This window comes from Prionailurus viverrinus, chromosome D1 (assembly GCF_022837055.1).
Source record: "Prionailurus viverrinus isolate Anna chromosome D1, UM_Priviv_1.0, whole genome shotgun sequence".
NCBI classification, from domain to species: domain Eukaryota; kingdom Metazoa; phylum Chordata; class Mammalia; order Carnivora; family Felidae; genus Prionailurus; species Prionailurus viverrinus.
In genome coordinates, this window is record NC_062570.1 from 99,951,369 (window position 1) to 99,976,898 (window position 25,530).

Here is a 25,530-nt window from a genome sequence, read left to right on the forward strand (position 1 = left end):
TATATGAATAAAAAAACACTTTTTTGGGGCACCTGGTTAGCTTAATTGCTTAAGTATCTGACTCTTGATTTTGGCTCAGCTTATGATCTCATGGCTCATGGGATCAAGCCCCGACTCGGGCTCCAAGCTGACAGTGCAGACCCTGCGTGGGATTCTCTCCCTCCCCTTCTCTCTGCCCTTCTCCTGCTTATGTTCTTCCTCTCTCCTTCTCTCTTTCTCAAAATAAATAAAATAAACTTAAAAAAAAAAAGAAACACTTTTTTTTAAAGTATGGGTCTTTTTAACAACCTCTATCTCTTGAAATAGTTTTGTTTTTGTTTTTTTAGGTAAACTCTACACCCAATATGGGGCTTGAACCCCAAGATCAAGAGACAACCCCTATCTCTTAAGATGTTTTCACTTTTAGGGGCACCTGGGTGGCTCAGTTGGATAAATGTCCGACTTTGGCTCAAGTCATGATCTCATGGTTCGTAAGTTCAAACCCTATGTCAGGCTCTGTTCTGATGGCTTGGAGCCTGGAGCCCGCTTCCGATTCTGTGTATCCTTCTCTCTCTCTCTCTCTCTCTCTACCCCTCTCCCACTCGTACTCTGTCTCTCTCTCTCAAGAGTAAAAACAATTTTTTTTTAATTTTTTTTTCAACGTTTATTTATTTTTGGGACAGAGAGAGACAGAGCATGAACAGGGGAGGGGCAGAGAGAGAGGGAGACACAGAATCGGAAACCGGCTCCAGGCTCTGAGCCATCAGCCCAGAGCCCGACGCAGGGCTCGAACTCACGGACCGCAAGATCCGTGAACTGGCTGAAGTCGGATGCTTAACCGACTGCGCCACCCAGGTGCCCCAAAACAATTTTTAAAAAAAGATGTTTTTCAGTTTTAAACTTTTTAAAAAATTTTGTTGACTTTGTAGTAAACATGGAGTCTTCACATTTTTTCCCCTAGATTTTTAAAAGGAAAGTTATTAAAAACAAATAAATAGGGGCGCCTGGGTGGCTCAGTTAGTTAAGCAACCGACTTTGGCTCAGGCCATGATTTCAAGATTCGTGAGTTTGAGCCCCACATCGGGCTTTCTGCTGACAGCTCAGAGCCTGGAGCCTGCTTTGGATTCTGTGTCTCCCTCTCTCTGCCCCTCCCTTGCTCGCTCTCTCTCTCTCTCTCTCTCTCTCAATCAAAAATAAATAAAACATTTAAATAAATAAATAAAAGGAAAGTGATAAAGGACAAAATGAAAGACTCCAGGGCAGGGTAACCAATAGATATAGAAAATCTATTTTCTATAGATTTTAGGATAGTTGGAAAATTCCACCAAATTATCCAGGAGACTCATGCTTTCCTTAAGGCTGCTACTTCCTGAGTGGAAGAGTCTGATAATCTTACCTCATCTGCTACGTTCAGTAGGTGAACAGGGAGACCATCTGAGAGGGAACTATCAGAACCACTGGTGCTGTTTCCAGAAGGAAAGAAGAAAGGGAGATGCCTGTTATTAATGTCTAGGACATACACATTTACCAGACTGGCAGTGTGGGAGTAGAATATCCAGTCTGCTATTTGCTCCCAGTGCCTGCATTTCGATGACCAGCAATTCCGGACAAGCACATTCATTCATTCATTCTGAACACCTACTACGTGCCAGGCAGGGCATCGAGCGCAGAGATGAGCATGACCAAGCCCTTGGCCCCAAGGAGTCTGTAATCCATGTGGCAAAGTAAGTACTGGCCAGGTGGGCAAAGCTGCCCATGGCAGTGACTGTGGGACGCTGTGCAGCTCTAGAGAATAACAGACTATGATTTGTTTGAAAGCGGGGCTTGTTTCATTCATTCCTGTCTGGCCAGGTCCAGTTCAGAGAGCAAGGAACCTCCCGGGTACTCTTTAAAACTGCCTTGAATATATACACAAACATATTTGATAACAAGGAATCTGTAGGTCAGAGGCCGGGAATATTACTTTTATTATCTCAATTCCCACTTCAAAAGTTGTGGATGCAGGTCCAGACGGATCTGAAGTCTTCCCCCACAGAGGGGCAGCTCCCCCTTCCTTCAAGGGCTAGGATGAATGAGGACTTGGATTCTCCATCCCTGTGTCCTTCATCATGTCCATTGTTTAAGCGTCCCATTATACATTCCCCTCTCCCGGGGTGTGCGTGGCCAGAAGCCAGAGCTGGGCTCTAGAACATGGCCTCCATGTACAAAAAAGTGTCTTAGGCACAAAACTCAGATCTCCTGGGAAAAGAGCATTTCAAACCATTCTTTTGCTCAGGACTTTCATCCTGTTCATGCTCCACCTCCCTCCCTTCAGTCCACAATGAGGAACCCCACAGTAAGACAGCGGGAAGAACGCCCTCTCTTCTCAGATCTAATTCCCAATTCCCTGTTCTCAAAAGGCTTTTCTAGTCTGAGGAATAGCCTTTGAGGTCACTGGATAATAGTCTCTGAAGTCCCTTTTGGAGATAACGGAAAACTATTAACGGGATAAAAACATTAGATGCGGCATGCCACGGAAAATGTTGAAAACCATGGACGTGCATACACAGGGCACACGCAAACTGGGCTTGGACACTCGCAGTCTGCTTTTCTGGGTAATGGTGAGAATGGAGAGGTGGAGACCCATGGAAGCCCGTGATAGCTGGCTTCCTGTTCAGATGCTGGCAAAATGGTTTCAATAATTCTTAACTAAATGTATCTTAACTAAATGTGTCCCTGCTAAGCCAGCTAGGATGCAGTCTCCCTGTTTCTGAGTGGACTCCCCCCGGGCTCGGTACCAAGAGGTTGACATGCAGGGGCATTTTGTTTTTGAGGCTGAGATGAAGAGTGATTCATGCAGTGGTCCTGGAGAGCAAGGCAAAGAATTCTGGAAGAGTGGAAGAGGCAACATGGTGAATGGGGCACACTGCCTGGCCTGATGGTCTGACTTGAGGTTCCTAAGGACACATTTGGGAGACTCAGCCAGCAGAACTGCTTTAGGGCCCAGATGTCAACTCTATGTCCACAGAGAGTAGGAAGGAGAGCCTTCGACTGTCCACCACAGTCTACAGTGCAGCCTCTGTCATGTCCAGCCCAGAAATCTTCTGACTGAGGGCAGCTGGGATGGGTATGAGGCACCTTGGCCAGTAAGCTGGAGTAGAAGGTGTTCCTGCCCACCTGTCAGATACTCACCCACCTGGTAGGCTTCCTAAAATAGTTGAAGAGATTATGAGTGTGGGGCTGAGACCTTACAAACTAAATTAATTCAACAAATATTTATTGAGCTCTCCCTATGTGCCGGGTACTCTGCACATGAGATACAGAGGTGAACAAAATAAAGATCTCTGACCTTGTGGGACCTACATCCAATAGGAGGAAACAGATAATACATAATAAACACAATAGAGATGTAAATGACCTAAGACAGACAGAAGGTGATAACGTGCTATGGAAAAAAAGTAGAGTACCTCAGGGAGATAGGGAATAGTGGCAGGAGGGCAAAGGCAGGGGAGCAAGTGGCAGTATTAGAGTAATGAGGGTAGGCCACATTGACAAATTTTACATTTAAACAAAGACTTGAAGGAGGTGAAGGAATGAGCCATGTGGATATCTGCGGGAAGAGCATTCTAGGCAGCTGGGACTGCTAGTGTAAAGGCCCTGGGGCAGAAGAGGGCCTGGCAAGTCTGAAGAAGAATGAGGCCAGTGTAGCCATAGAGAGAGGTGTGTGAAAGGGTGAGGGTGGAGGTTATAAGGTGTCAGGTGGCTAGATCCTATAGCCTGTCAGCCATTGTAGGGTCCTGGTCTTTCTACCTCATTTGCTGGATCCTCCCTATCTTTGTGACCTGTGCACTGTGTACCCTGCTTAGACTTGGACCTCCTATTTACTCGAGCTGCACGTACTCCCTTGGGATCTCACCTAGTCTTAAGGTTTAAACATCATCTATCCAATGATGACTCTATTTGACCTCTCCAGCGAACTACACACTCATATATTCAACTGCCTATTTAATATCTCCATTTAGATGCCTAATAGACGTCTCAGACTGAACATACCCAACACTAGCCTCCTGACCTTCACCGCTCCCCTAACCTTCTCCACCACCTTAATCTTTCCCATCTCACTTAAAAGGCACCTCCATCCAATCAATTATGGACTCATTCTCTTTCTTTCATGCTCCATATCTCATCCATAAGAAAATCCTAATGTTTGAAACTTCAAAATATATCCAGAATCCAACCAATTCATACACCCCCAACCATTACAACTACTCATGTCTAGACCACCACCTGCATTTACCTGTATTATTGCAAGAGCCTCCAAATGCATGTCCCTGCTTACACCTTTCCTCTCTACAATCTATTTTCCACATAGCAGCCAGGGTATTCCTACTGAAACTAAAACCCAAGTCAGAACATGACACTTCTCTATTTAAAACTTTCCAAAAGCTTTCTGTCTCCCTTGGAGTAAAAGACAAAGGCTTTACAACTGCCTCAAGGCCCTACACGCACGGCCTGCCCATCTCCCTAACCTAGAAAAGATGCTGTCAAAGAGCAGGCACTCAATACGTAGTTGGTGAAGAAATGATATATATTTAAGTGCGCTACGATTTATTCAATTTTTTGCACCTTTGGCTCAACCAACAAAACAACAGAGCAAACGAAAACAATAAAAAAATAGAACTTGTCTGGTTTTTCCTTGTGTTTTTGTTTTTTGTTTTTTGGGTTTTTTTGAGGGAGTGAGTGCTCTCGTGCATAGGAGGGGCAGAGAGAGAGAGAAAGAGAGAGAGAGAGAGGATCCCAAGCAGGCTCCCATGTGGTCAGTGTCAGCACGGAGCTCCAAACCAACAATTGTGCGATCATGACCTGAGCCAAAACCAAGAGCTGGCCATTTAACTGGCTGAGGCACTCCGGTGCCCCTCTCTGGTTTTTCTTTGAAGTGAAGTTTCATTTCATTACCTGGATTCAATGTCAGACAAACAGATGTCACTCCAACTTCCTTCTAAATCCATATCTTGTCCAAGCTCATTGAATTTCTTATGGATTTCTTGTTGTAAAAGCTCTTTAAGCTCTGTTAGGCACTGCATGAACTGTGGAAATCAATAAAAGGACATTTTTGATTATTCACTTATTTATATGTCAAATATTTACTAAGCATATGCGGAAAGGCACTTTATTGCTGGGGACATAAAGATGTGTGAGTGGTAACCTCTGCTTCTAAGGACATGTTAACATATAAATTACATGAGCTGCAGTAAAAGTGTTTCTCGGGCAGAACATCAGTGAATTTTATGCTTTAGGTGCTTTTCCCTGGCTATGGACAATAACAAACTTCTTAAACAATTCAACGGTCTGATTTATTGTATTTTTGTGAATAGCAAGGAAGGAAACATTAGAATGGGGTTGTTCAGATTTTGGCTTATGGCAGATGTCATATAACAGGCTGTATTGTGGCTGATTCTCCTTTAAATATTTTTTTATTAAAGGGGCGCCTGGGTGGCTCAGTTGGTTAAGTGTCCAACTCTCGATTTTGGCTTAGGTCATGATCTCACAGTTTGTGAGTTCGAGCCCCCAACGGGCTCTGTGCTGACAGCCTGGAGCCTGCTTGGGATTCTCTCTCTCCCTCTGACCCTCTCTCTCTCTCTCTCTCTCTCTCTCTCTCACACACACACACACACACACAATAAGTAAATAAATATTAAAATATATAAATAAATAAACTAAAAAAAGAAGTAAGAAGAGGAAAAAACTGAGGACACAGAAAAGGGAGGAGGTAATAAGGCAAGACCTTAGGGAGGCCATGGATTGAGGGGCTGGTGGGTGCACAAAGGGCAGGGTTAGTTTCAGAGAAGGGGAAGAACTCCAGCTTTTCTGGAAAGCAAAATGAGGGAGAGGTGTGCTGAAGGAGGGTAGGCATGAAGGCTTCTATATTCTTGGTGAGTTATGAGGTTGCTATTTGTGGACAGTGTGTAGGCTGGGGGCTTTCTTTTACTGATTATAAAAACTTCAGAACGATATTAAGAGGAAAATAAAGACCACCTATAATCTCAGTAGGCTGACTTTGGACCCATGTGAAACTGATCACAGTAGCACCACCCCATTTCTTGAACCCCATTTTTACCTTGGTTCGGTCAGGATCACAGAAATCCAGAAGGGTGTCACAAACATGATAACCTAGAGACTTTAGATCCTCAGTAGTAAAGTGAGTATCTCTTTTATTGCCTGAAAAAAAAATCCATAAACATTTCTCATTAAATAATAAGCGAATGCAAATCTAATTTATGAATAGCTCCTTAGAAACGCCACCTCTGATTCTAGAATATTGTGCTTCTGGACAGGGTCTTTCTCCTTCTAGATCTGGTTTGGTTCAGAAGAATCTGACAATGAAAAAATTTCCAATCATGATGGCCATGATTACTGAAGTTTTACTCTGTGGTAGGCACTATGCCAAGGGCTTTACGTGCATTAAGTAGTACCTATAATGCAGGTACTGTTTTTATTGCCAGTTAAAAAAAAAAAAATGAGGTTCAAAGAGTAAATGAAGTAACTGAGCCAGGATTATACAACTTGGAAATGGAGAGGCAATTCGAACCCAGATCTGCCTGATTCCCCATCAAGTATTATATTTGGGGCTATACTGCCCCACCAAGTGTTATATTTTACACTCATATTTAGGTTAGTCAAATTTGGCATAAGGCGCAGTTAAGAAAACTCTCTAGGTCAATCATCTCCCCAACATTCAAAAGGACTTCCTGTCCTCAGAGCTTTGCTTGGCTCCCCCTTGTCATGCTGACCTATGATATACAAAAGAGAGCTTACCCAGTGTGGACCCCCCAAAGGTAGATTCCATGGTGTAGCTGTTCAGGATTCCCATCCGCCACATTACAACTCGTCCTGTTCCTTCTTTGCACTTTTGGACCTTAAAATTACAACTATGAAAAGAGAACTAAAGAGAAACCCAAATCCTCTGTTAATCATAAACTGGCAAATATAAGATGCCAATGACTCATTAATATAAGAATGGTTTCCCTGGGGTCTATATGTTATTTCCTAAAGTATGTTCCATAAAATAGTAATAATTCTAAGGGATTACAGAGGAGAAAATTAGTGCTATGGTCATGTTGGTCAGGAGGATGAGGGGCTAACAAAATTACACAGTCTTCCTGTGCAGGACCTTTTTTTTTTTTTATTTTGAGAGAGACAGAGAGAGCGCGAGTGGAGGAGGAGCAGAGAGAATGGGAGACAGAGAATCCCAAGCAGGCTCCACGCTGCCAGCACAGAGCCCAACGTGGGGCCTGAACCCATGAAACCACGAGATCATGACCTGAGCAGAAACCTAGAGTCAGATGCTTAACCGACTGAGCCACTCAGGCACCCCCTCTCCCAAGCATTTCATTATTGTAGACTGTGAGTCTCCAAAGGGGAGAGAGTAAATTCTGTTCCTTATTGCCCGTGAACCCTTGCTTCCCTTCCCTACCTTTCCAGGGACATTTTGCAGGACTAGGGTTCTTTGAACTCCAGTTTGGGAATGCTGGCTTACTTTGGCATTCAAGACACTAGCCACATTTCTAAGATTTATTTTCTACTCCTCTGCAACTTGAGCCCTTGGATCCAGTTGGGTTTATCCTCTATATATGATCTGGGTATGCCTCACCCCTATAATCTGCCTAGAACTGTCTCACTTCCTCATACTTAATGTTCTTGGCTCGGAGTTCAATATCCTCCATTGTCCTTCATGACCACCCCAACCCTCTTTCCTTACTTGGAGTTTGTAATGTACACTTGGCACCTATCCTGACCTATCCTATCCTGCTGAAAATGCTTTACAGTGGGAAGGCATTTCACCACCTAGTGGTTTTTAAGTGGTGCACCCTGGAATCCAGGGGTTCTACTGAGGAGCCTCAAGCATTCCTGCCACAAAGACTGAAGGAGGCAGAATGGGCAAGGTTCCAAGCCTGCCATCCCCCTTTAATTAGTATAGCTCTGTTTTTAATTGTTTTAGATACTGGGTTCTGGATGTCATTTGTTTTTTAATTAAAAAACTTTTTAAAAAATGTTTTTATTTTATTTTTTGAGAGAGCATGAGTGGGGGAGGAGCAGAGAGAGAGGGGGACACAGAATTTGAAGCAAGCTCCAGGCTCCAAGCTGTTAGCACAGAGTCCGATGTGGGGCTTGAATCCATGAACCGCAAGATCATGACCTGAGTCCAAATAAAACACTCAAGACTGAGCCACCCAGGCACCCCTAATTTTTAAAAAAATACTTATTTATTTAGAGAGAGAAAGACCAAGAGTGCAGGTGGGTGAGTGGCAGAGAGGTGGGGGGAGAGACAGAATCCCAAGCAGGCTCTGAACTGTCAGCATGTAGCCCAACATGGGGCTCGAACCCAAAACCCAAGAGATCATGATCTGAGCTGAAATCAAGAGTCAGACGCCTAACCAACTGAGCCATCCAGGTGCCCCTGGATGTCATTTATTTTTAATTAAAAAAAACATTTTTTTTAACAAGACACATATTTGGATGCCATTTTATTTAAAGAGATCCCTAGCAAACACAGGAAGATTTTTTAAAAACAAAGAGAAAAGGAAGGAAGGAAGAAAAAAATGGAGGGAGAAAGAAAAGCTTCCTCTTTCTTTTTAATGTAAGAATAGTAGATATAAAATATTTGTCATATATCTTTATAGGAGAAAATGTGCACTATTATTTAAAAACTTTTCTAAATCCAACCTAATTTCTTCTTTCTTTTTGGTAAATGTTTATTTATTTGATGGGGCACCTGGGTGGCTCAGTCGGTTAAGTGACCGACTTCAGCTCAGGTCATGATCTTACAGTTAGTGAGTTCAAGGCCCAGATCGGGCTCTTGGCTGTCAGCGTAGAACCTGCTTCAGATCCTCACTTTGCCCTCCCCGCTCCCTCTCTTTCGCTCAAAAATAAATAAACATTTGTTAAAGCAAGCGCACATGTGAGTGTGGGAGGGGCAAAGAGAGAAAGAGAATCACAATCAGTGCAGAGCCTAACATGGGCTCAATCTCACGATTCATGAGATCACTACCTAAGCAGAAATCAAGAGTTGAGTACTTAACTGACTGAGCCACCCAGGCGCCCCTAATTTCTTCTTTCTAATGAAATTACATTTTGTGGATCTATTTATGATGCTGAAAACCAACGTCTAAGCCAATGCAGATCCTCTGTTTATGCCTGTCAGAGCTGTTACTCAGCCAACTGGTAAAGACTTTTAAGTTGTTTTTATTAGCCATTTACTATCTTACAGTTATTTGTAATCTTGTCTTATGTAAACTTTTCTGTGGAGACTCATATAATATTAGTATTTTGTGTATCATTCAATCCCTTCTATCACTGCCAAGCACAGGATTAAAGAGAATAAGTTACCTACTAAGAGTTTGAACTTGTGCCCAGGAAAAGCAGCCAGAGCAATTTTCAAAACTCATCTTCACTGAGGGGCGCCTGGGTGGCTCAGTCAGTTGAGCATCCGACTTCAGCTTAGGTCATGATCCCACAGTTTGTGGGTTTGAGCCCCGTGTGCTGACAGCTCAGAGCCTGGAGCCTGCTTGGGATTCTTTGCCTCTCTCTCTCTCTCTCTGCCCTCCCCTGCTTGTACTTTGTCTGTGTCTGTCTCTCAAAAATGAATAAATATTAAAAAAATTTAAAAAATATCATCTTTATTGAGATATAACTCACATGCTGTAAAATTCACACATTTAAGGTACACAATTCAAGGATGTAAGTATATTTACAGTTATGCAGCCATCACCACTCTCTGTTTAGAACATTTTCATTACCTCCAAAAAGAAACCCAGTACTTATTAGCAGTCAGGCCACCTCCCCCTCCCCACCGACTAATCACTACTTTCTGTTTCTACAGATCTGCCACTTCTGAACATTTCATAGAATGGAATCACACAAAAATGTGGCCTTTTAGGTCTGGCTTCTTTCACGTAGCATGTTTCAAGATTCACCTATGTCTTAGCATATCAGCACCTCATTTTTTTATTGCTGAATAACATTCCATTGTGTGGATATACTATATATTATTTATCTGTTCTTTTGTGGATGTACACAGAGTAATTCTTAAAGCCACACCTTTCTAAATTCTTGAAGTACCTTTCCAAAGAAGATGTACAAATGGCCAATGGACACATAAAAAGATCCTCAACATCACACATCATCAGGGAAATGCAAATCAAAACCACAATGAGATATCACCTACACCCATCAGAATGGCTAAAATTAAAGACAAGAAATAACAAGGGTGGGTGTAGATGTGGAAAAGGAACCTTCATACACTGTTGGTGGGAATGTAAATTGGTGCAGCCACAGTGGAAAACAGTATGGAGGTTCCTCAAAAAGTTAAAAATAGAATTACCATATGACTCAGTAATTCCACTACTGGGTATTTACCCAGAGAAAACAAAAACACTAATTCAAAAAAGATATATATGTACCCATATATTTATGGCACCCATATGTTTATACCAAGGTATACATGTACCCATATGTTTATTGCACCCATATGTAATAGCCAAGATATGGAAACAACCCAAGTGTCTGTTAATAGATGAATGGATAAAGAAGATGTGGTATAGATACACGATGGAATATTACTCAGCCATAAAAAAGAATGAGATCTTGCCATTTGCAACAACAAGGATGGACCTAAAGGGTAAAATGCTATGTGAAATAGAGAAAGACAAGTACCATATGATTTCAACCATATGTGGAATTTAAAAAACAAAACAAAGAAAAAAGAGACAAAAAAGCAGAGTCCTAAGTACAGAGAACAAACTGGTGGTTGGCAGAGGGGAGGAGGGCAGGGGATGGGTGAAATAGATACAGCGGATTAAGGGTACACTTACGATGAACATTGAATAATGTAGAGAACTGTTGAATCATTATATTGTAAACGAAAACCAGAGTAAAGTCTTGAGGTCCAGGCTGCTGGGATTTACCCAAGATAATGAAAAGAAATGTGAAGTGGCAGATCAAACACTACATATAGGATGCAGCGAACTCCTTCCCTCCTTAGTCAATGGACGGAAGATTACCTTATGTGCTTACCTTGTGTGCTTACCTTATCTGGCGCATTTTTGCTTAACATTAAAGGAAAGACTCGCTCATGAAGCCAGTACTTGCGATCATTGTTATTACAGCCATACAAGAAGATATTATTCTTACGGCTGTGGCCATGGAAATCACAATACAAGAGAACCTCCCTTTCTTCAAGAAGTCTATTGAGAGGGGCAAACAAAAGATTTAGTGGACATCCAGATGCATGAAAATAATCAAGGATCTTTTACAGCCTCTTCCTTAAGTATGTCTGTTGCTACTTCCCACTAAAGAAAATGCCAACCCCTTCAAAGGACCCTGTCCCCAACCTCGGCTACTGCTATAAACATGACACCAGCACTCCTCACCCCTGCCAGTCAGAGGGACTTGAAATGAAAACACCCTGATGTGGAAAGGGGTGTTGGATAGGCCCTGTATAAGTTGACAAGGAAGTGGAGGAAATCAACTGAAAGAAAGCCCCCTTTGGGGGCAGACCTGGGGAAAGAGAAAGAGAAGGGAAGAGGCTGTAAGTGTAGGGATGAAAAAGAGAAACGAAGAAAGCCTGGGTCCCTGACTTTCCAGTACCGGTTCCTGTAAGGCTCAGCTCCTCTTTGTCTCCTCTTCACCCAGGACACCTCCTCAGTCTTCCACCACGGTCACCTTCTCCATGATGATAATGATAGGATGAAGAGGATGACAGTAATGCCACACACTTACAATGTGCTGAGCACTGTGCTAAACAGATGACAAGGGTCCTCATCTAATTCTCTTAAGTAACCACCCAAGGCAGGTAAGATTACCCTCCTCTACAGATAACAAAGCTGAAGTGCAGAGAGGTGCAATCACATCCAAGGTCACAGAACCAGCCAGTAGTAACACCACGTCTCAAAGCCAGGCCTGTCTTGACTCCCAAGCACATGCCCTTAGCCATCTTGCCTGCCAGCCCAACACTCCCCCCACCCTCTCACACAGATAAGGTTAGAAGGTGTATGCATTCACATATCTTACACGCTGTAGTTTGGCAGAGGGGAGTACACAGAGTACCTTTAAGTAGTAGTTCCTTTAAGGTGGGTGCTATTACATCATAGCCTTCAATTGCTTTCACACAGGCTTGGAAAATATTAACTGACTTTTTTATTATTCTTTCTTTATGCGATGAAATATAAGAGGTAATAAGGAACTCAGATTCTGGAACCTGAGAGCGTGTATTCAAATTATCTATTCTGTTGCTTATTAGCTCTATGACCTTGGGCAAGTGACTTGACTTTTCTGGGCCTTAGTTTCCTCATCATATATAATGGGGATACTGATTGTGCCTACCTCAGGGGGTTAATGTGAAGATTACATGGGTCATGTATCTGTAAAGCACTGAGAATACCGCCTGTCCCCTATACACAAACACTGCCTAGTAGTTAGGTACTATTATTATTATTCACCAGGCCTCCTGACAAAGACCTATGAACTTCTGACTTCTGACCTCTATTCCATTGTTTCACTTATACGTCAAACAACCCCTGGCAGAAATGTTGCATGTTCAGTTTAACCCCAGAGACAAAACATGACTTAAAAGTTTGAAATTGAACGAACTCATGTGACTGCAAAGAGAATGGCAGACTCTCTCTCAAGCCGTATCTGATTGCTACATCAAAGAGAGCCCTCGCACCCATCAGAGAGCACTCACAGCATTCGGAGGAAGATCAACAGATAAAGGGGCTCACCTTTTGATCATGTTCCTGGTGTACCAGATACAAGGGAAAGACTCCTTCAGAATGGTTTTATAATGTCTATTCAAGTCTCTTCCAGCCAATGAACACCGGTAATTCCCCACAATCACTCCATCTGGATTTAACATAGGAACCACTTTGAAGACAAAGATATCTCTGAGGAGCTGGGCATCTGGAGAGTTGCTCAGGATGAAGTCCAAAAAGCCTTTCATGATCCAGGAGCCGTTACTTTCTCCGGGGTGGACTCTGGCACTCAAGACCACAGCTTTCTTTGCAGCTGCCTCTTGAGGGGTCTGGGATGGGTTGGTGATGGTGAGCAGGTAGACGGTATTTCCTGCAAGGCTCCTGCATAAAGTTCGGAGTTTGCAGAACTGAGACTGGACAGGGTTGTTTGCCACTGACAGCAGGTAGCACTGCAAGTCAGTGTATGTATATGGATAGAAGTGTGCGAAGAAGCAAGTGTCCTGGTCGTGTGGGAACTGAATGGTCCACGTGAGACAGTAAAAGGCCTGCTGCCCATCGTCCCTGTTGTTCTTATAGTACCTGATTTCATTTCCTTCTCTTCTCCAGCCAATGTTGTGGGTCTTGGCATCCAACTGGGAGTACATGAGTGGCTTCATCCCTATAGTATAAAGGCTCTTGGGTTTTAGCAAGTTGACAATAGTGAAGCGGTAGGTGGCATCTTTTCTAGTGTTCTGCACTCGAAAATAAAACCACTGAGTGTGTTTGTTTGTGTAGAGGTCAGTTCGCAAGGTGAGCTCATACTCATAGGTATCTCTGTAGTGGAGAAAATAGAAGAATATCTCTGTAACACCACATCCCCCCTCAAAAAACAAAGCTTAAAAAATGTTTTACCTGGGCAAAAATAGATCTTATTTCAACAGGAAAGCCTGCTACCTCAAACATTAATTTTCTAGTGCACCTAGTTCCTCAACTCATACATTAGGCTGAAAGAAATATGGGTCAACCAAGTTTATTTGGGGTATTTGGGAGCTCTGTGAGTTTTTTAGTATCGTTCTGGAGTGTTCAGTAGCAGTTCCCAACCACTTCAACACATTTCTAGAACCACACCTAACGGCAGCGAAGCCAGAGCCCTCTGTTGGCTGTTAGCTACCTCCTGGACATGACCACTATGGAGGAGAACTGTCAGCCTCAGGTGTTATTTTAGCTCTGATTATCAACTGTTTGAAGATGAGGGGGCATCTCTGGAATGCATTCACCTTACTGAAAAGTAGCAGAAGAGGAAATACAAATACTAAATCCTGAAAAGATGCTCCCACACAGGCATAATGCAAGAAAGGCAAATTAAAATAGGAAGTCATTCTCCCTCCATTTCATGCATATTCCAGCTTTGGGAAACAGTCGCTTTCATACACCGGTGATGAGAACTGAAATCATGTTGGAGGGTAATTTGGCAAAAAACAGCAATACTTAAAGTGTTCAAACCCTTGGCCCCCCAATTATATTTCTAGAATGTATCCCATAACATCACAAATATTTAAAAATATAAATGTCTTTGCAACTACATGGATGAAACTAGAGGTATTATGCTAAGCGAAATTAGTCAGAGAAAGACAAATATCATATGACTTCATTCATATGAGGAATTTAAGATACAAAACAGATGAACCTAAGGGGAGGGAAGCAAAAATAATATAAAAACAGGGAGACGGAAAAACCATTAAGAGACTCTTAAATATAGAGAATAAACTGAGGGTTGCTGGAGGGGTTGTGGGAGGGGGGATGGGCTAAATGGGTAAGGGGCAGTAAGGAAGACACTTGTTGGGATGAGCACTGGGTGGTATATGTAGAGGATGAATCACTGGAATCTACTTCTGAAATCACTGTTGCACTATATGCTAACTAACTAGGATGTAAACTTAAAAATTAATTAAAAAATTATATATATATATATATATATATATATATATATATATATATATATATAAAATTTAAAAAGTGCCCAAGAGTATTAATTCTGTTAATTCATTAAACAAAAAACAGTAAATACCTTCATTTCCTATCAGCTGGGCACAGGTTACACATGATATGGAACACCCATACAATAGAATAATATGAATTATTAAAAATAAGGAGATATGGGAATGCAAGCTGGTGCAGCCACTCTGGAAAACAGTATGGAGGTTCCTCAAAAAACTAAAAATAAAACTACCCTACGACCCAGCAATTGCACTACTAGGTATTTATCCATGGGATACAGGCGTGCTGTTTTGAAGGGACACATGTCCCCCCATGTTTATAGCAGCACTATCAACAATAGCCAAAGTATGGAAAGAGCCCAAATGTCCATCAATGGATGAATGGATAAAGAAGATGTGGTATATATATACAATGGAGTATCACTCGGCAATCAAAAAGAATGAAATCTTGCCATTTGCAACTACGTGGATGGAACTGGAAGGTATTATGCTAAGTTAAATTAGTCAGAGAAAGACGCAAATCATATGACTTCACTCATATGAAGACTAAGAGACAAAACAGATGAACATAAGGAAAGGGAACAAAAATAATATAAAAACAGGGAGGGGGACAAAACAGAAGAGACTCATAAATATGGAGAATAAACTGAGGGTTACTGGAGGGGTTGTAGGAGGGGAGATGGGCTAAATGGGTAAGGGGCATTAAGGAATCTATTCCTGAAATCATTGTTTCACTATATGCTAACTAATTTGGATGTAAATTAAAAAAAATAAAAAATAAAATTAAAAAAATAATGAGATAAATCTGCAGTATTGCCATAGGAAAAATATAAAGCTTATTATGTGGAAAAAAGCAATTTGCAAAATGGTATGTATACCATCATCCTATTTTTAAAAACAAAATAATTTCTGTATATTATACACACACATTAAAAGGGGGAAAAATTACTGCATGTATACCAAACTGTTAACAGTTTCTGCATCTGAGAGGTACGATTACAGAACTTCAATTTTTTATGTTACGTATTTTTATTAATACAGATTTCTTCTTGAGTTTTACTTAAGTAAACTCTACACCCAAAACAGAGCTTGAACTCACGACCCTGAGATTATGCTCTTCTGATTGAGCCAGCGAGACGCCCCTATTAATACAAATTAAATTAATACTAATTTCTTTCATAAGCAGAAAAAAAAATGTAGATAAACTTTTACCCTGAGGGACTATGAGTCACAATTATTCAATTTTTCTTCATCCTCATACCATTTCTCACCACTTCTCTCTTTTCCAAAAACACCCCTAACTCCTAATATGACTCCTGAAGATGTGAGTCAGTCCCTCCAGCGATCACCCCTTTGGGAAATTCCTGTTACTCACACTCTGACAGCTTTTTGCAGATTCCCGCTCTCAAACCTTGACTCAAACAGGAGAGTCTTGTCCTCAGGTCCTTGCAGCGTAACAGCAAGCTCCTTGATGATCCCTCGCTTGCCTCCCACTCTGGAACTAGTGAAATAGGAACCTTCGGTGGGCACTGCAGAGGAGACAGACCTATTTCGAGCAGGTTCCACTAAGAATCTATTCATCCAGCCAATATTCACAGAGCTCCTCTGTGTGTTTATCGCCATTCTAGGTTAACGATAATGAATATTCAGATTTTCAAGGGTCCTTGCTGAGACTTTTAATTTTAAACATTGTATTTCTTTGAAGACCTTTAAAGTGGTGTAGAGCACCTCCTTTTGCTGCACGGCTGCCCCTGGCATCTCAGATAATGTTTGTACCCACATAAGCCCTAATCTGAAAGGATGTTGACAAACAAATGAGATTCTACATAGAGCATCTGAAAACATTTACAATCTTTATTCTAAAAAAATAGCATCTATTATTTTTTAACTTTTAAAAAAATTTATTTACTTATATTGAGAGAGACAGTGACAGCACAAGCAGGGGAGGGACAGAGAGAGGGAGAGAGAGAATCCCAAGCAAGTTCTGCACTGCCAGTGCAGAGCCCTATACAGGGCTTGAACCCATGAAACTGTGAGATCATGACCTGACCTGAAACCAAGAATCAGACGCCCAACCGAGCATCTATTAATTAAAAAAATAATAATAATTAAAAAAAAAATAATAATAATAGAGGGGCATCTGTGTGGCTCAGTCAGTTAAGCTTCCGACTTCTGCTCAGGTCAGGATCTTGCAGTTTGGGAGGAGTTCAAGCCCTGTATCAGGCTCTATCCTGACAGCCCAGAGCCTGGAGCCTGCTTCAGATTCTGTGTCTCCCTCTCTCTCTGCCCCTCTCCCATTCTCTCTCTGTCTCAAAAATAAAAAATAAACATTACAAAAAAGATAATGGAGAAAAACAAAGAAAGAAAGTATACTTCATATAATTTTTTTGGTATATCCTTCCAGATTTAAATATAAAAAAATAATAGAAGTTTGAGAAGAATTGGCATGGGTGAATTAGCCTAAGAAGGGAACCAAAATATCTATAGTAATTATAGTGAAAATGTTATGATTGAAATTTTATCTTTAAAAAATTTTTTTTTCAACGTTTATTTATTTTTGGGACAGAGAGAGACAGAGCATGAACGGGGGAGGGGCAGAGAGAGAGGGAGACACAGAATCAGAAACCGGCTCCAGGCTCTGAGCCATCAGCCCAGAGCCCGACGCGGGGCTCGAACTCCCGGACTGCGAGATCGTGACCTGGCTGAAGTCGGACGCTTAACCGACTGCGCCACCCAGGCGCCCCGAAATTTTATCTTTAAAATGATGCTAAAACAAACAACAAATATATATATATATTTATATATATATATATATAATTTATTTTATTTAACAAAATTTATATATATAAAATTATATATATATAATTTATTTAACAAAATTTATATATATATATTATTTATTTAACAATATATATATTATTTATTTAACAAAATTATATATATATATAATTTATTTTATTTAACAAAATTTATATATATATTATATATATATAATTTATTTTATTTAACAAAATTTAGATTATAATCATCTCTTTCTAATCCTTGCAATAATCAATTGTTAATTTGTTTTAGAAAGCGGGGTTGAGGGGCGCCTGTGTGGCTCAGTCAGTTGAGCATCTAACTTGGTTTGTGAGTGTGGTTTGTGACTCACGGTTTGTGAGTTCAAGTCTCCTGTTGGGCTCTGCTGACAGCTCAGACTGGAGCCTGTTTTGGATTTTGTGTCTCCCTCTCTCTCTGCCCCTCCCCCACTCTCATTGTCTCTCAAAAATAAACATTAAAAAAAAAAGAAAAAAGTGGGGTTGCAACTTTTCAGACAAATTCAGTAAGACTGCCATCTGACATCTTTGATTTTTAGTTTCTTTTGCAAAACTATTTCAAAACTATTTGTAAAACTTTGTAGTTTTCCCAAAGACTTTGTACCACCATATTCTTATCATTATGTCTAGAAGAGCCTATTTTGTCATCTTTTGTTGATTTTCTCTTCAACTGTTGTTAACTGCTAAAAAAAATGTCTAGATTCTCATTTGTCAGTGGCTTTGCAAGTGATTCAAACAATTCCTTAACATCCATCAGCTTCATAAAATCCTGCATCTCTTGTAAGGATAATTTCACTTTGCAGCTGATTTTTACTGTACTTGCATTATATTGTCACATATTAACAATATCCACCAATTGGCAAGTGACTGATATTAACAAAGACGCTGACCACAGGGCAGGGCAGATGGGAGCATTAAACAGTAATATGTTGACATGTGGGGACTGATTATATAAGTCTAATTTATTAGTAAATCTGTTCATGTTACGACAGCTTTTGTTTCAATAGGCAACTCTGTCGTTGTGGAGACTTAGGTAATAAATATTTGGATAATAAATGAGAGCAAAAGAGAAAAGCAAGCATATAAAGAAGCGAGTAAAATAAGAAAACAAGCACAGAGGAGGCAGGAGCAGAGTCACGTAATGCAACTAAAAGCTGGGGACCTACATGGTTCAGTCTCTTCATGGAAGCACAAAGTTATAGACCAGCAACCAGACGTAATTAATACAGGAATTTTGACATTTTTTTGAGTCTCTCAGGTAAAAACATTAAAGATGATCCAATTCATAGTCCACAGTAACATTTCTCAAAAATAAAACCTCTTTCCTTGTTTCTCCCCATTATTCTCATAGCAGGTAAACTGACAAACTCCCAAATTTTCCCTGGAGTCCCATCTTCTCCATTTTCTGTTTCTTCATTCCTCCAACAGGGTGGGCTCAATTCTCCTTGGTGAATCCAAAGGACAAGATCAAGACCACTGCCACAACTGCGCTTTAACAGGACAATAAGGAAAATTCACAAAAGTTGCCCTCAGGAGAGTGAGCTCTCAGCCCTAGGGGTTGCTCGTAGGCAGAAAACATCTCTGAATAGAACAGGTAAAGCAATTGAATTCAAGGTCAAGGAGTTTGTTGAAAATGACTACCACCAGGTCAACAAGAGGTAAAATAGACTTCTAGTACCCAAGACTTTTGGGGCACCTGGCAGGCTCAGTTGGTTGAACATGCAACTCTTGTTCTCGGGGTTGTGAAGTTCAAGCCCCACTTTGGGTATAGACATTACTTAAAAATGAAATCCTTTTTTTTCTTTTTTTTAATGTTTATTTATATTTGAGGGCGAGAGTGAGAGAGTGCATGAGCAGGGGGAGGGGCAGAGAGAAACAGAGACAGAATCTGAAGAGGCTCCAGGCTCTGAGTTGTCAGCACAGAGTCCGACACAGGGCTGGAACTCACAAACTGTGAAATCATGACCTGAGCTGACGTCGGACACTTAACCAACTGAGCCACCCAGGCTCCCCACTTAAAAATGAAATCTTGGGGCGCCTGGGTGGCGCAGTCGGTTAAGCGTCCGACTTCAGCCAGGTCACGATCTCGCAGTCTGCGAGTTCGAGCCCCGCGTCAGGCTCTGGGCTGATGGCTCAGAGCCTGGAGCCTGTTTCCGATTCTGTGTCTCCCTCTCTCTCTGCCCCTCCCCCGTTCATGCTCTGTCTCTCTCTGTCCCAAAAATAAATAAACTTTGAAAAAAAAAATTGTTAAAAAAAAAAAAATGAAATCTTAAAAAAAAAAAAAAGCCCAATACTTTCTTGAGGTTCCAGGAGCAGTACATCCTCCATTATTTATGACTGAAGTCTATCCACTTAAGACCTTATACTTTAATGTCTCCCAAACTCCTTCTCAGACTCTCCGTAGGTGGAGCTAGGGAGACTGTAAGTTGCTTCACCTCACTCACTTCCCCACATGTAGCTTTTCCCAACCCGGTATTACTAACACAAGCACTCATAATCAAGGCAACTGGGAGCAGAGCATATGAAATTACTTCGAAGTTGGGCCACCTGCTAGAATCGGTTCATTTCATTTTTCCAGTTGTGGAAATGTGAACACTGCGGTCCCTCCCCCCTAGTTCTGGTTGTTTCTCTAGAAGCCTACCCTGATTTCATTGACTTAACACATTTTATTTCTACTAACTAAACTTGGTACATATTCCTCCTCCAATAAAATTGATTTCCTTTCTGATCATTACTGTATAGCAAATACTGATTTTCAAATTGTGAGAATATTTTTCTTGCTATTTCTTGAATACAACATTTCCCAATCTCAGATAACCCCTCTTAAAAAGTTCTAGGGGCACCTGGGTGACTCAGTCGGTTAAGCGTCTGACTTCAGCTCAGGTCATGATCTCATGATTCGTGGGTTTGAGCCCCACATTGAGCTCCATGCTGGCAGTGCAGAGCCTGCTTGCAATTCTCTCTTCCTCTCTCTCTGCCCCTCCCCTGCTCATGGTCTATCTCTCTCTCAAAATAAATAAATTAAAAAAAAAAACTTCCAATTAACTCTGGTACCTATATATACAATAAGCATCAGATGATTTTTGGTGATGACGAAGGATGCCCTTATTGAAAGCTTCTCTAGCTCGCCATGTCCCTCCCTATAACTAACTTCACATTCTGAGATTATGAATTTAAAACTTAATTCCTCATCCTTGGGAGGGTTCCTATTAACTTTTCTTGACTCGTTGCTCTTGAACATTATATCTCCTTTCTTTTTCTTTTTTTAAGTAAACTCTACCCCTAATGTGGGCTTGAATTCATAACCCTGAGATCAAGAGTCGCATGATCTAGCATGCTTTACCAACTGAACTAGCCAGGTGCCCTTATGTCCTTTCTGTCTTAAATGTTTCTATTACAACCTGCTTCACATCCTACCCATCACCTGTTATTGCCTTTATTATAGCTATTTTAGTGAGTGTGAAGTTGATTCATCCTTTCCATAACCTTTTTCAAGCAGAGGAATTTTCTTCTATTCCTTGTTTTTTGAATGTTCGTATGCTTTTTCTGCATCACTTGAGAGGATCGTGTTCTTCCCTTTGTTCTAATGTGGTGTGCCACATTGGTGTATGGTTTTTAGCCTGAACCATCCTTGCATTCCTGGAACAAATCCTCCCTGGTCATGCTGTATAATCCTTTAATATGCTGTTGGAATTGGTTTACTGATATTTGGTTGAGGATGTTTGCATTTATATTCTTTTTTTTAAGCAATAGATTATTTTCTTTATTTAAAAATCTTTTTCTTTACCTCTTCTTTTCCTGATTTTACCTCATCTCTCATTTACAAGATAAGAGATTTTTAAGACTGCATGCAGAAAAAATAGCAGTGCATAGTAACTGCTTAATAAATGTTTGCTACTGATACCCATAGTGGAGCCCAGTATTGTGGAAGGAAGGTGGAGAGGGAAGGAGAGAACAGTGTGCCTTCCACCTCTATGATTCTAGAACGTTAGGAGCCACAGTGAATTATCAAGATTTTGAAGGCAACCTGCAATCATTGCGCTGACAATGAAAAGAGTAAAATGTCCTTAGCCTCCATCAGCAAGGAAACATTTCTGCCCTAAAGATGATTATTAGGGATCCTGATTTTACTTATTTATTTTTATTTACTTATTTATTTTTTTTAGAGGTCCTCATTTTTAAAATACTTATTATCTAAGTCTCCAGAGTTATGAACCTGGATAGAAAAAAAAATCATCAAAACATTGCATTTATATTCTTAAGGAATACGGCTTTTCTGTGATGTCTTTGTCTAACTTTGAATATTGGCTTCACAAATAGTTAGAAATGTTTCCTCCTGTTACTGTTTTCAGAGCTGATGAAGGACTAGTACTATTTCACCTTTAAATGTTTGATATAATTCAAACAAACCCTGTCAAGCCATCTGGGCAAGGAATTTCTTTGCACAAAGATTTTTAATTACTAACTCAATTTCTTTGTTTTCATCTATTCAGATTTTTAAAATTTCTTCCTGAGTCAGTTGTGTCTAACAATTTTTCCTATTCATCTATGTTGTTTAATTTTTTGGCAATAAGTTGTAACTTGTAATTCTTTTTTTGTGTGTGTTTCCTTCCTCTTTTTTCATGGTTGGTCTAGCTAAAGTTTTGTCAGTTTTGTTGAGGTTTCCAAAGAACCAACTTTTGGCTTGATTTTCCACATTGTTTTCCTATTTTCTGTTTCACTGATTTCCATCCTTATCTTTATTATATCGTTCCTTCTGGTTGCTTTGGACTTAGTTTGTGCTTATTATTCAAATTTATTAATATGAAAGCTTAGGTAATTAATTGGAGCTCTTTCTTCCTTTCAAATATAGGCATTTGAAGCCATAGGTTTACCTTGCAGTACTTTAACTGCATCCCATAAATTTTGATATGTTGTTTTATTTTTACTCAGCTCAAAATATTCATCTCTTATGATTTCTTTAATTCATGGATTACTTAGAAATGTGCTGCTTAGGGGCACCTGGGTGGCTCAGTCAGTTGAGCATCTGACTTCGGCTCAGGTCATGATCTCGAAGTCCATGAGTTCGAGCCCCACATGGGGCTCTGTGCTGATAGCTCAGAGCCTGGAGCCTGCTTCAGGTTCTGTGTCTCCATCTTTCTCTGCCCCTCTCCCGCTCACACTCTGTCTCTCTCTATCAAAAATAAACAAATGTTAAAAAATATATATATATGCGATTTAATTTCTGAGTATTTGTATATTTCCCAAATTTCATTCTTTTTTTTCTTTTTTAAGTAGGCTCCATGCCCAGCAAGGAGTCCAACACAGGGTGTGAACTCACGATCCCAAGATCAAGACCTGTGCTGAGATCAACAGTCAGATGCTTAACCAACTGAGCCAGGTGCCCCTAAAAATATTTTCTAGGAGCCCCTGGGTGGCTCAGTTGGTTAAGTGTCTGACTCTTGATTTTAGCTCAGGTCATGACCTCATGGTTGTGGGATTGAGCCCCGTGTCAGGCACCGTGCTGAGTGTACAGCTTGCTTGGAATTCTCTCTCTCCCTCTCTGCCCTTCCCTTGCTCGCAATTGCGCTCTCTTTCTCTCTCTCAAAATAAAATAAACATTAAAAGAGAGAGATGGATTCTACCTACAGGAAGGCTGCAAATTAATGGAAATCAATTAAACCACATGGTAAATGAGAGTTATATGCACATACTACAAAAAACTCACTAAAACACAGAGATGGAGAAAAGAAGAGCAAGTTCCCCCGAATATCCAATATCTGATTTCTAGGAAGTGGAGTGACACAGGAGAACCTTTAAATTTATTTTTTTAATGTTTATTTATTTCTGAGACAGAAAAAGACAGAGCATGAGTGGGGGAGGGGCAGAGAAAGAGGAAGACACAGAATCAGAAGCAGGCTCCAGGCTCCAAGCTGTCAGCACAGAGCCCGACGTGGGGCTTAAACTCATAGACTGTGAGGTCATGACCTGAGCTGAAGTCGGAAGCTCAACCGACTAAGCCACCCAGGCTCCCCAATACAGAAGAACCTCTAAAATGGGCTTAGAACAATTAAGAAAAAGGTACTGTCATTTTAAAAAACAACTGAAATTTTATTTTATTATTTATTTATTTTTAATATTTTTTTAAATGTTTATTTATTTCTGAGACAGACAGAGCATGAATGGGGGAGGGGCAGAGAGAGAGGGAGACACAGAATCTGAAGCAGGCTCCAGGCTCCGAGCTGTCAGCACAGCCCCCGATGCAGGGCTCAAACTCACAAACCGTGAGATCATGGCCTGAGCCAAAGTCAGTCGCTCAACCTACTGAGCCACCCAGGGGCCCCAAAAAACAACTGAAATTTTAAATCTGATTAGCCATTAATATCACGGCTCCTATTCAGGCTGGTCTGGAAGGACAGTTTATTTATCACTAAACTATAGTTTGTTAAAAATAACTGTTATTATAGAAAATATGTTTATTACAATATTGTCATGATTATCACTGACTGTTCAGTGTAATAACAATACCTGAATCTAATTGAAAGACAACTGTGCCTTTTTCTTCTCCTACAATTTCTGGTAACTTTTCATTTCCTGTAGGTTGATAGAAATATTCTGGTTGAGGTGGAACCCACTCTGAAAGAAAACATTAAAAATGTACAAAATAAGAAGCAACATAAAAGGTATTTTATCCAGAACTAATGTAAAATTATATATAATAATTATTATTCATGTGGTTAGTCTGGTTGAATCAAACCAAATTCTCATAGTAAGTCTCCAGTTTGTTTGTAAAGTATGTCTTGCTTCTTTCCATAAAGATTATGAGGAGATTTTTAACAAAAAGCATATACAACAAAAATATAAGCTTTTTTTTTTAATTTTTTTTTTAACGTTTATTTATTTTTGAGACAGAGACAGAGCATGAACGAGGGAGGGTCAGAAAGAGGGAGACACAGAATCTGAAACAGGCTCCAGGCTCTGAGCTGTCAGCACAGAGCCTGACGCGGGGCTCGAACTCACAGTCCGTGAGATCATGACCTGAGCCGAAGTCAGCTACTTAACCGACTGAGCCACCCAGGCGCCCCAAAATATAAACTTTAAATAGAAGACTTAAAAATAAGCCAGAAAGGTCAATATAGTTGATCTATAGTTGCTCTAACAACTCTTCAAAATTTGGCCCTGAGCTTCTTTCTCTTTGGCAATTATTTTTAAGACTGTATTTTTAAGTAATCTCTACACCCAACACGGGGCTCAAATTTACAACACTGAGATCAAGAGTCACGTACTCTACTGACTAAGCCAGCCAGGTGCCCAAAAGTTCTTTTTAAAGGCAGGAAAATATGATCAGCTACATAATTTATATTACCATAGAGGAACAAGTATATCAACTATTTCAGAAGAAACAAAGCTTTTTCAGTAACACTCAATTCTAAAAGATTTCTCGTATGTGACTTGGGCAACTCTCAGTATCATTTTAACTACAGTAGCCATTGATGAAAGCCAACAGCATGTAAAGACACAAATGAAATTCAATAATACATTAAAAGGATCATATACATTGATCAAGTGGGATTTATTCCAGGGATGCAAAGATGGTTCAACATCTGCAAATTAGATAATGTGATACACCACATTAACAAAATGAAGGATAACAATCATCAATCATCTTGGCGGATGCAGAAAAACCATTTGGCTAAATTCAACATCCATTTATGATAAAAACTCAACACAGTGGGTATAGAGGGAGCCTCAACATAATAAAGGCCATATATGACAAGTCCACAGCTAAAACCATACTCAAATGTGAAAAGTTGAAAGCTTTTCTTCTAAGATCAGGCAAAGGCAAAGATGCTGACTCGTCATTTTTCCTCAACATAGTACTGAAAGTTCTTGCTGAAGTAATCAGGCAAGGAAAAATAAATAAATAAAAGGCATCCAAATTGGAAAGGAAAGTAAAACTGTCAAACTGTTACTATTTGCAGATGACATGATACTGTACATAAAAAACACTAAAGGGGCACCTGGGTGGCTTAGTTGGTTAAGCGTCCCACT

General features: G+C 40.4%; 1 protein-coding gene across 7 annotated transcripts in view; it reads right to left on the bottom strand.

Annotated features, from left to right (window-relative positions):
• Positions 1-25,530, bottom strand: part of AGBL2 (AGBL carboxypeptidase 2) — a 46,291-nt gene that overhangs the window by 7,034 nt on the left and 13,727 nt on the right. For all 7 annotated transcript variants that reach the window (XR_007145019.1, XM_047824125.1, XM_047824126.1 and 4 more), the window contains 8 exons: positions 24,007-24,114; positions 16,059-16,212; positions 12,738-13,520; positions 11,045-11,201; positions 6,775-6,901; positions 6,077-6,177; positions 4,915-5,045; positions 1,376-1,442 (listed from right to left, as the gene is read on the bottom strand). Coding sequence is in view for 6 of the 7 variants with exons in the window: in XM_047824125.1 (XP_047680081.1) it covers positions 1,376-1,442; positions 4,915-5,045; positions 6,077-6,177; positions 6,775-6,901; positions 11,045-11,201; positions 12,738-13,520; positions 16,059-16,212; positions 24,007-24,114 (1,628 nt within the window). In the remaining variant the exon portion in view is untranslated. The remainder of the gene's footprint in view (positions 1-1,375; positions 1,443-4,914; positions 5,046-6,076; positions 6,178-6,774; positions 6,902-11,044; positions 11,202-12,737; positions 13,521-16,058; positions 16,213-24,006; positions 24,115-25,530) is intronic.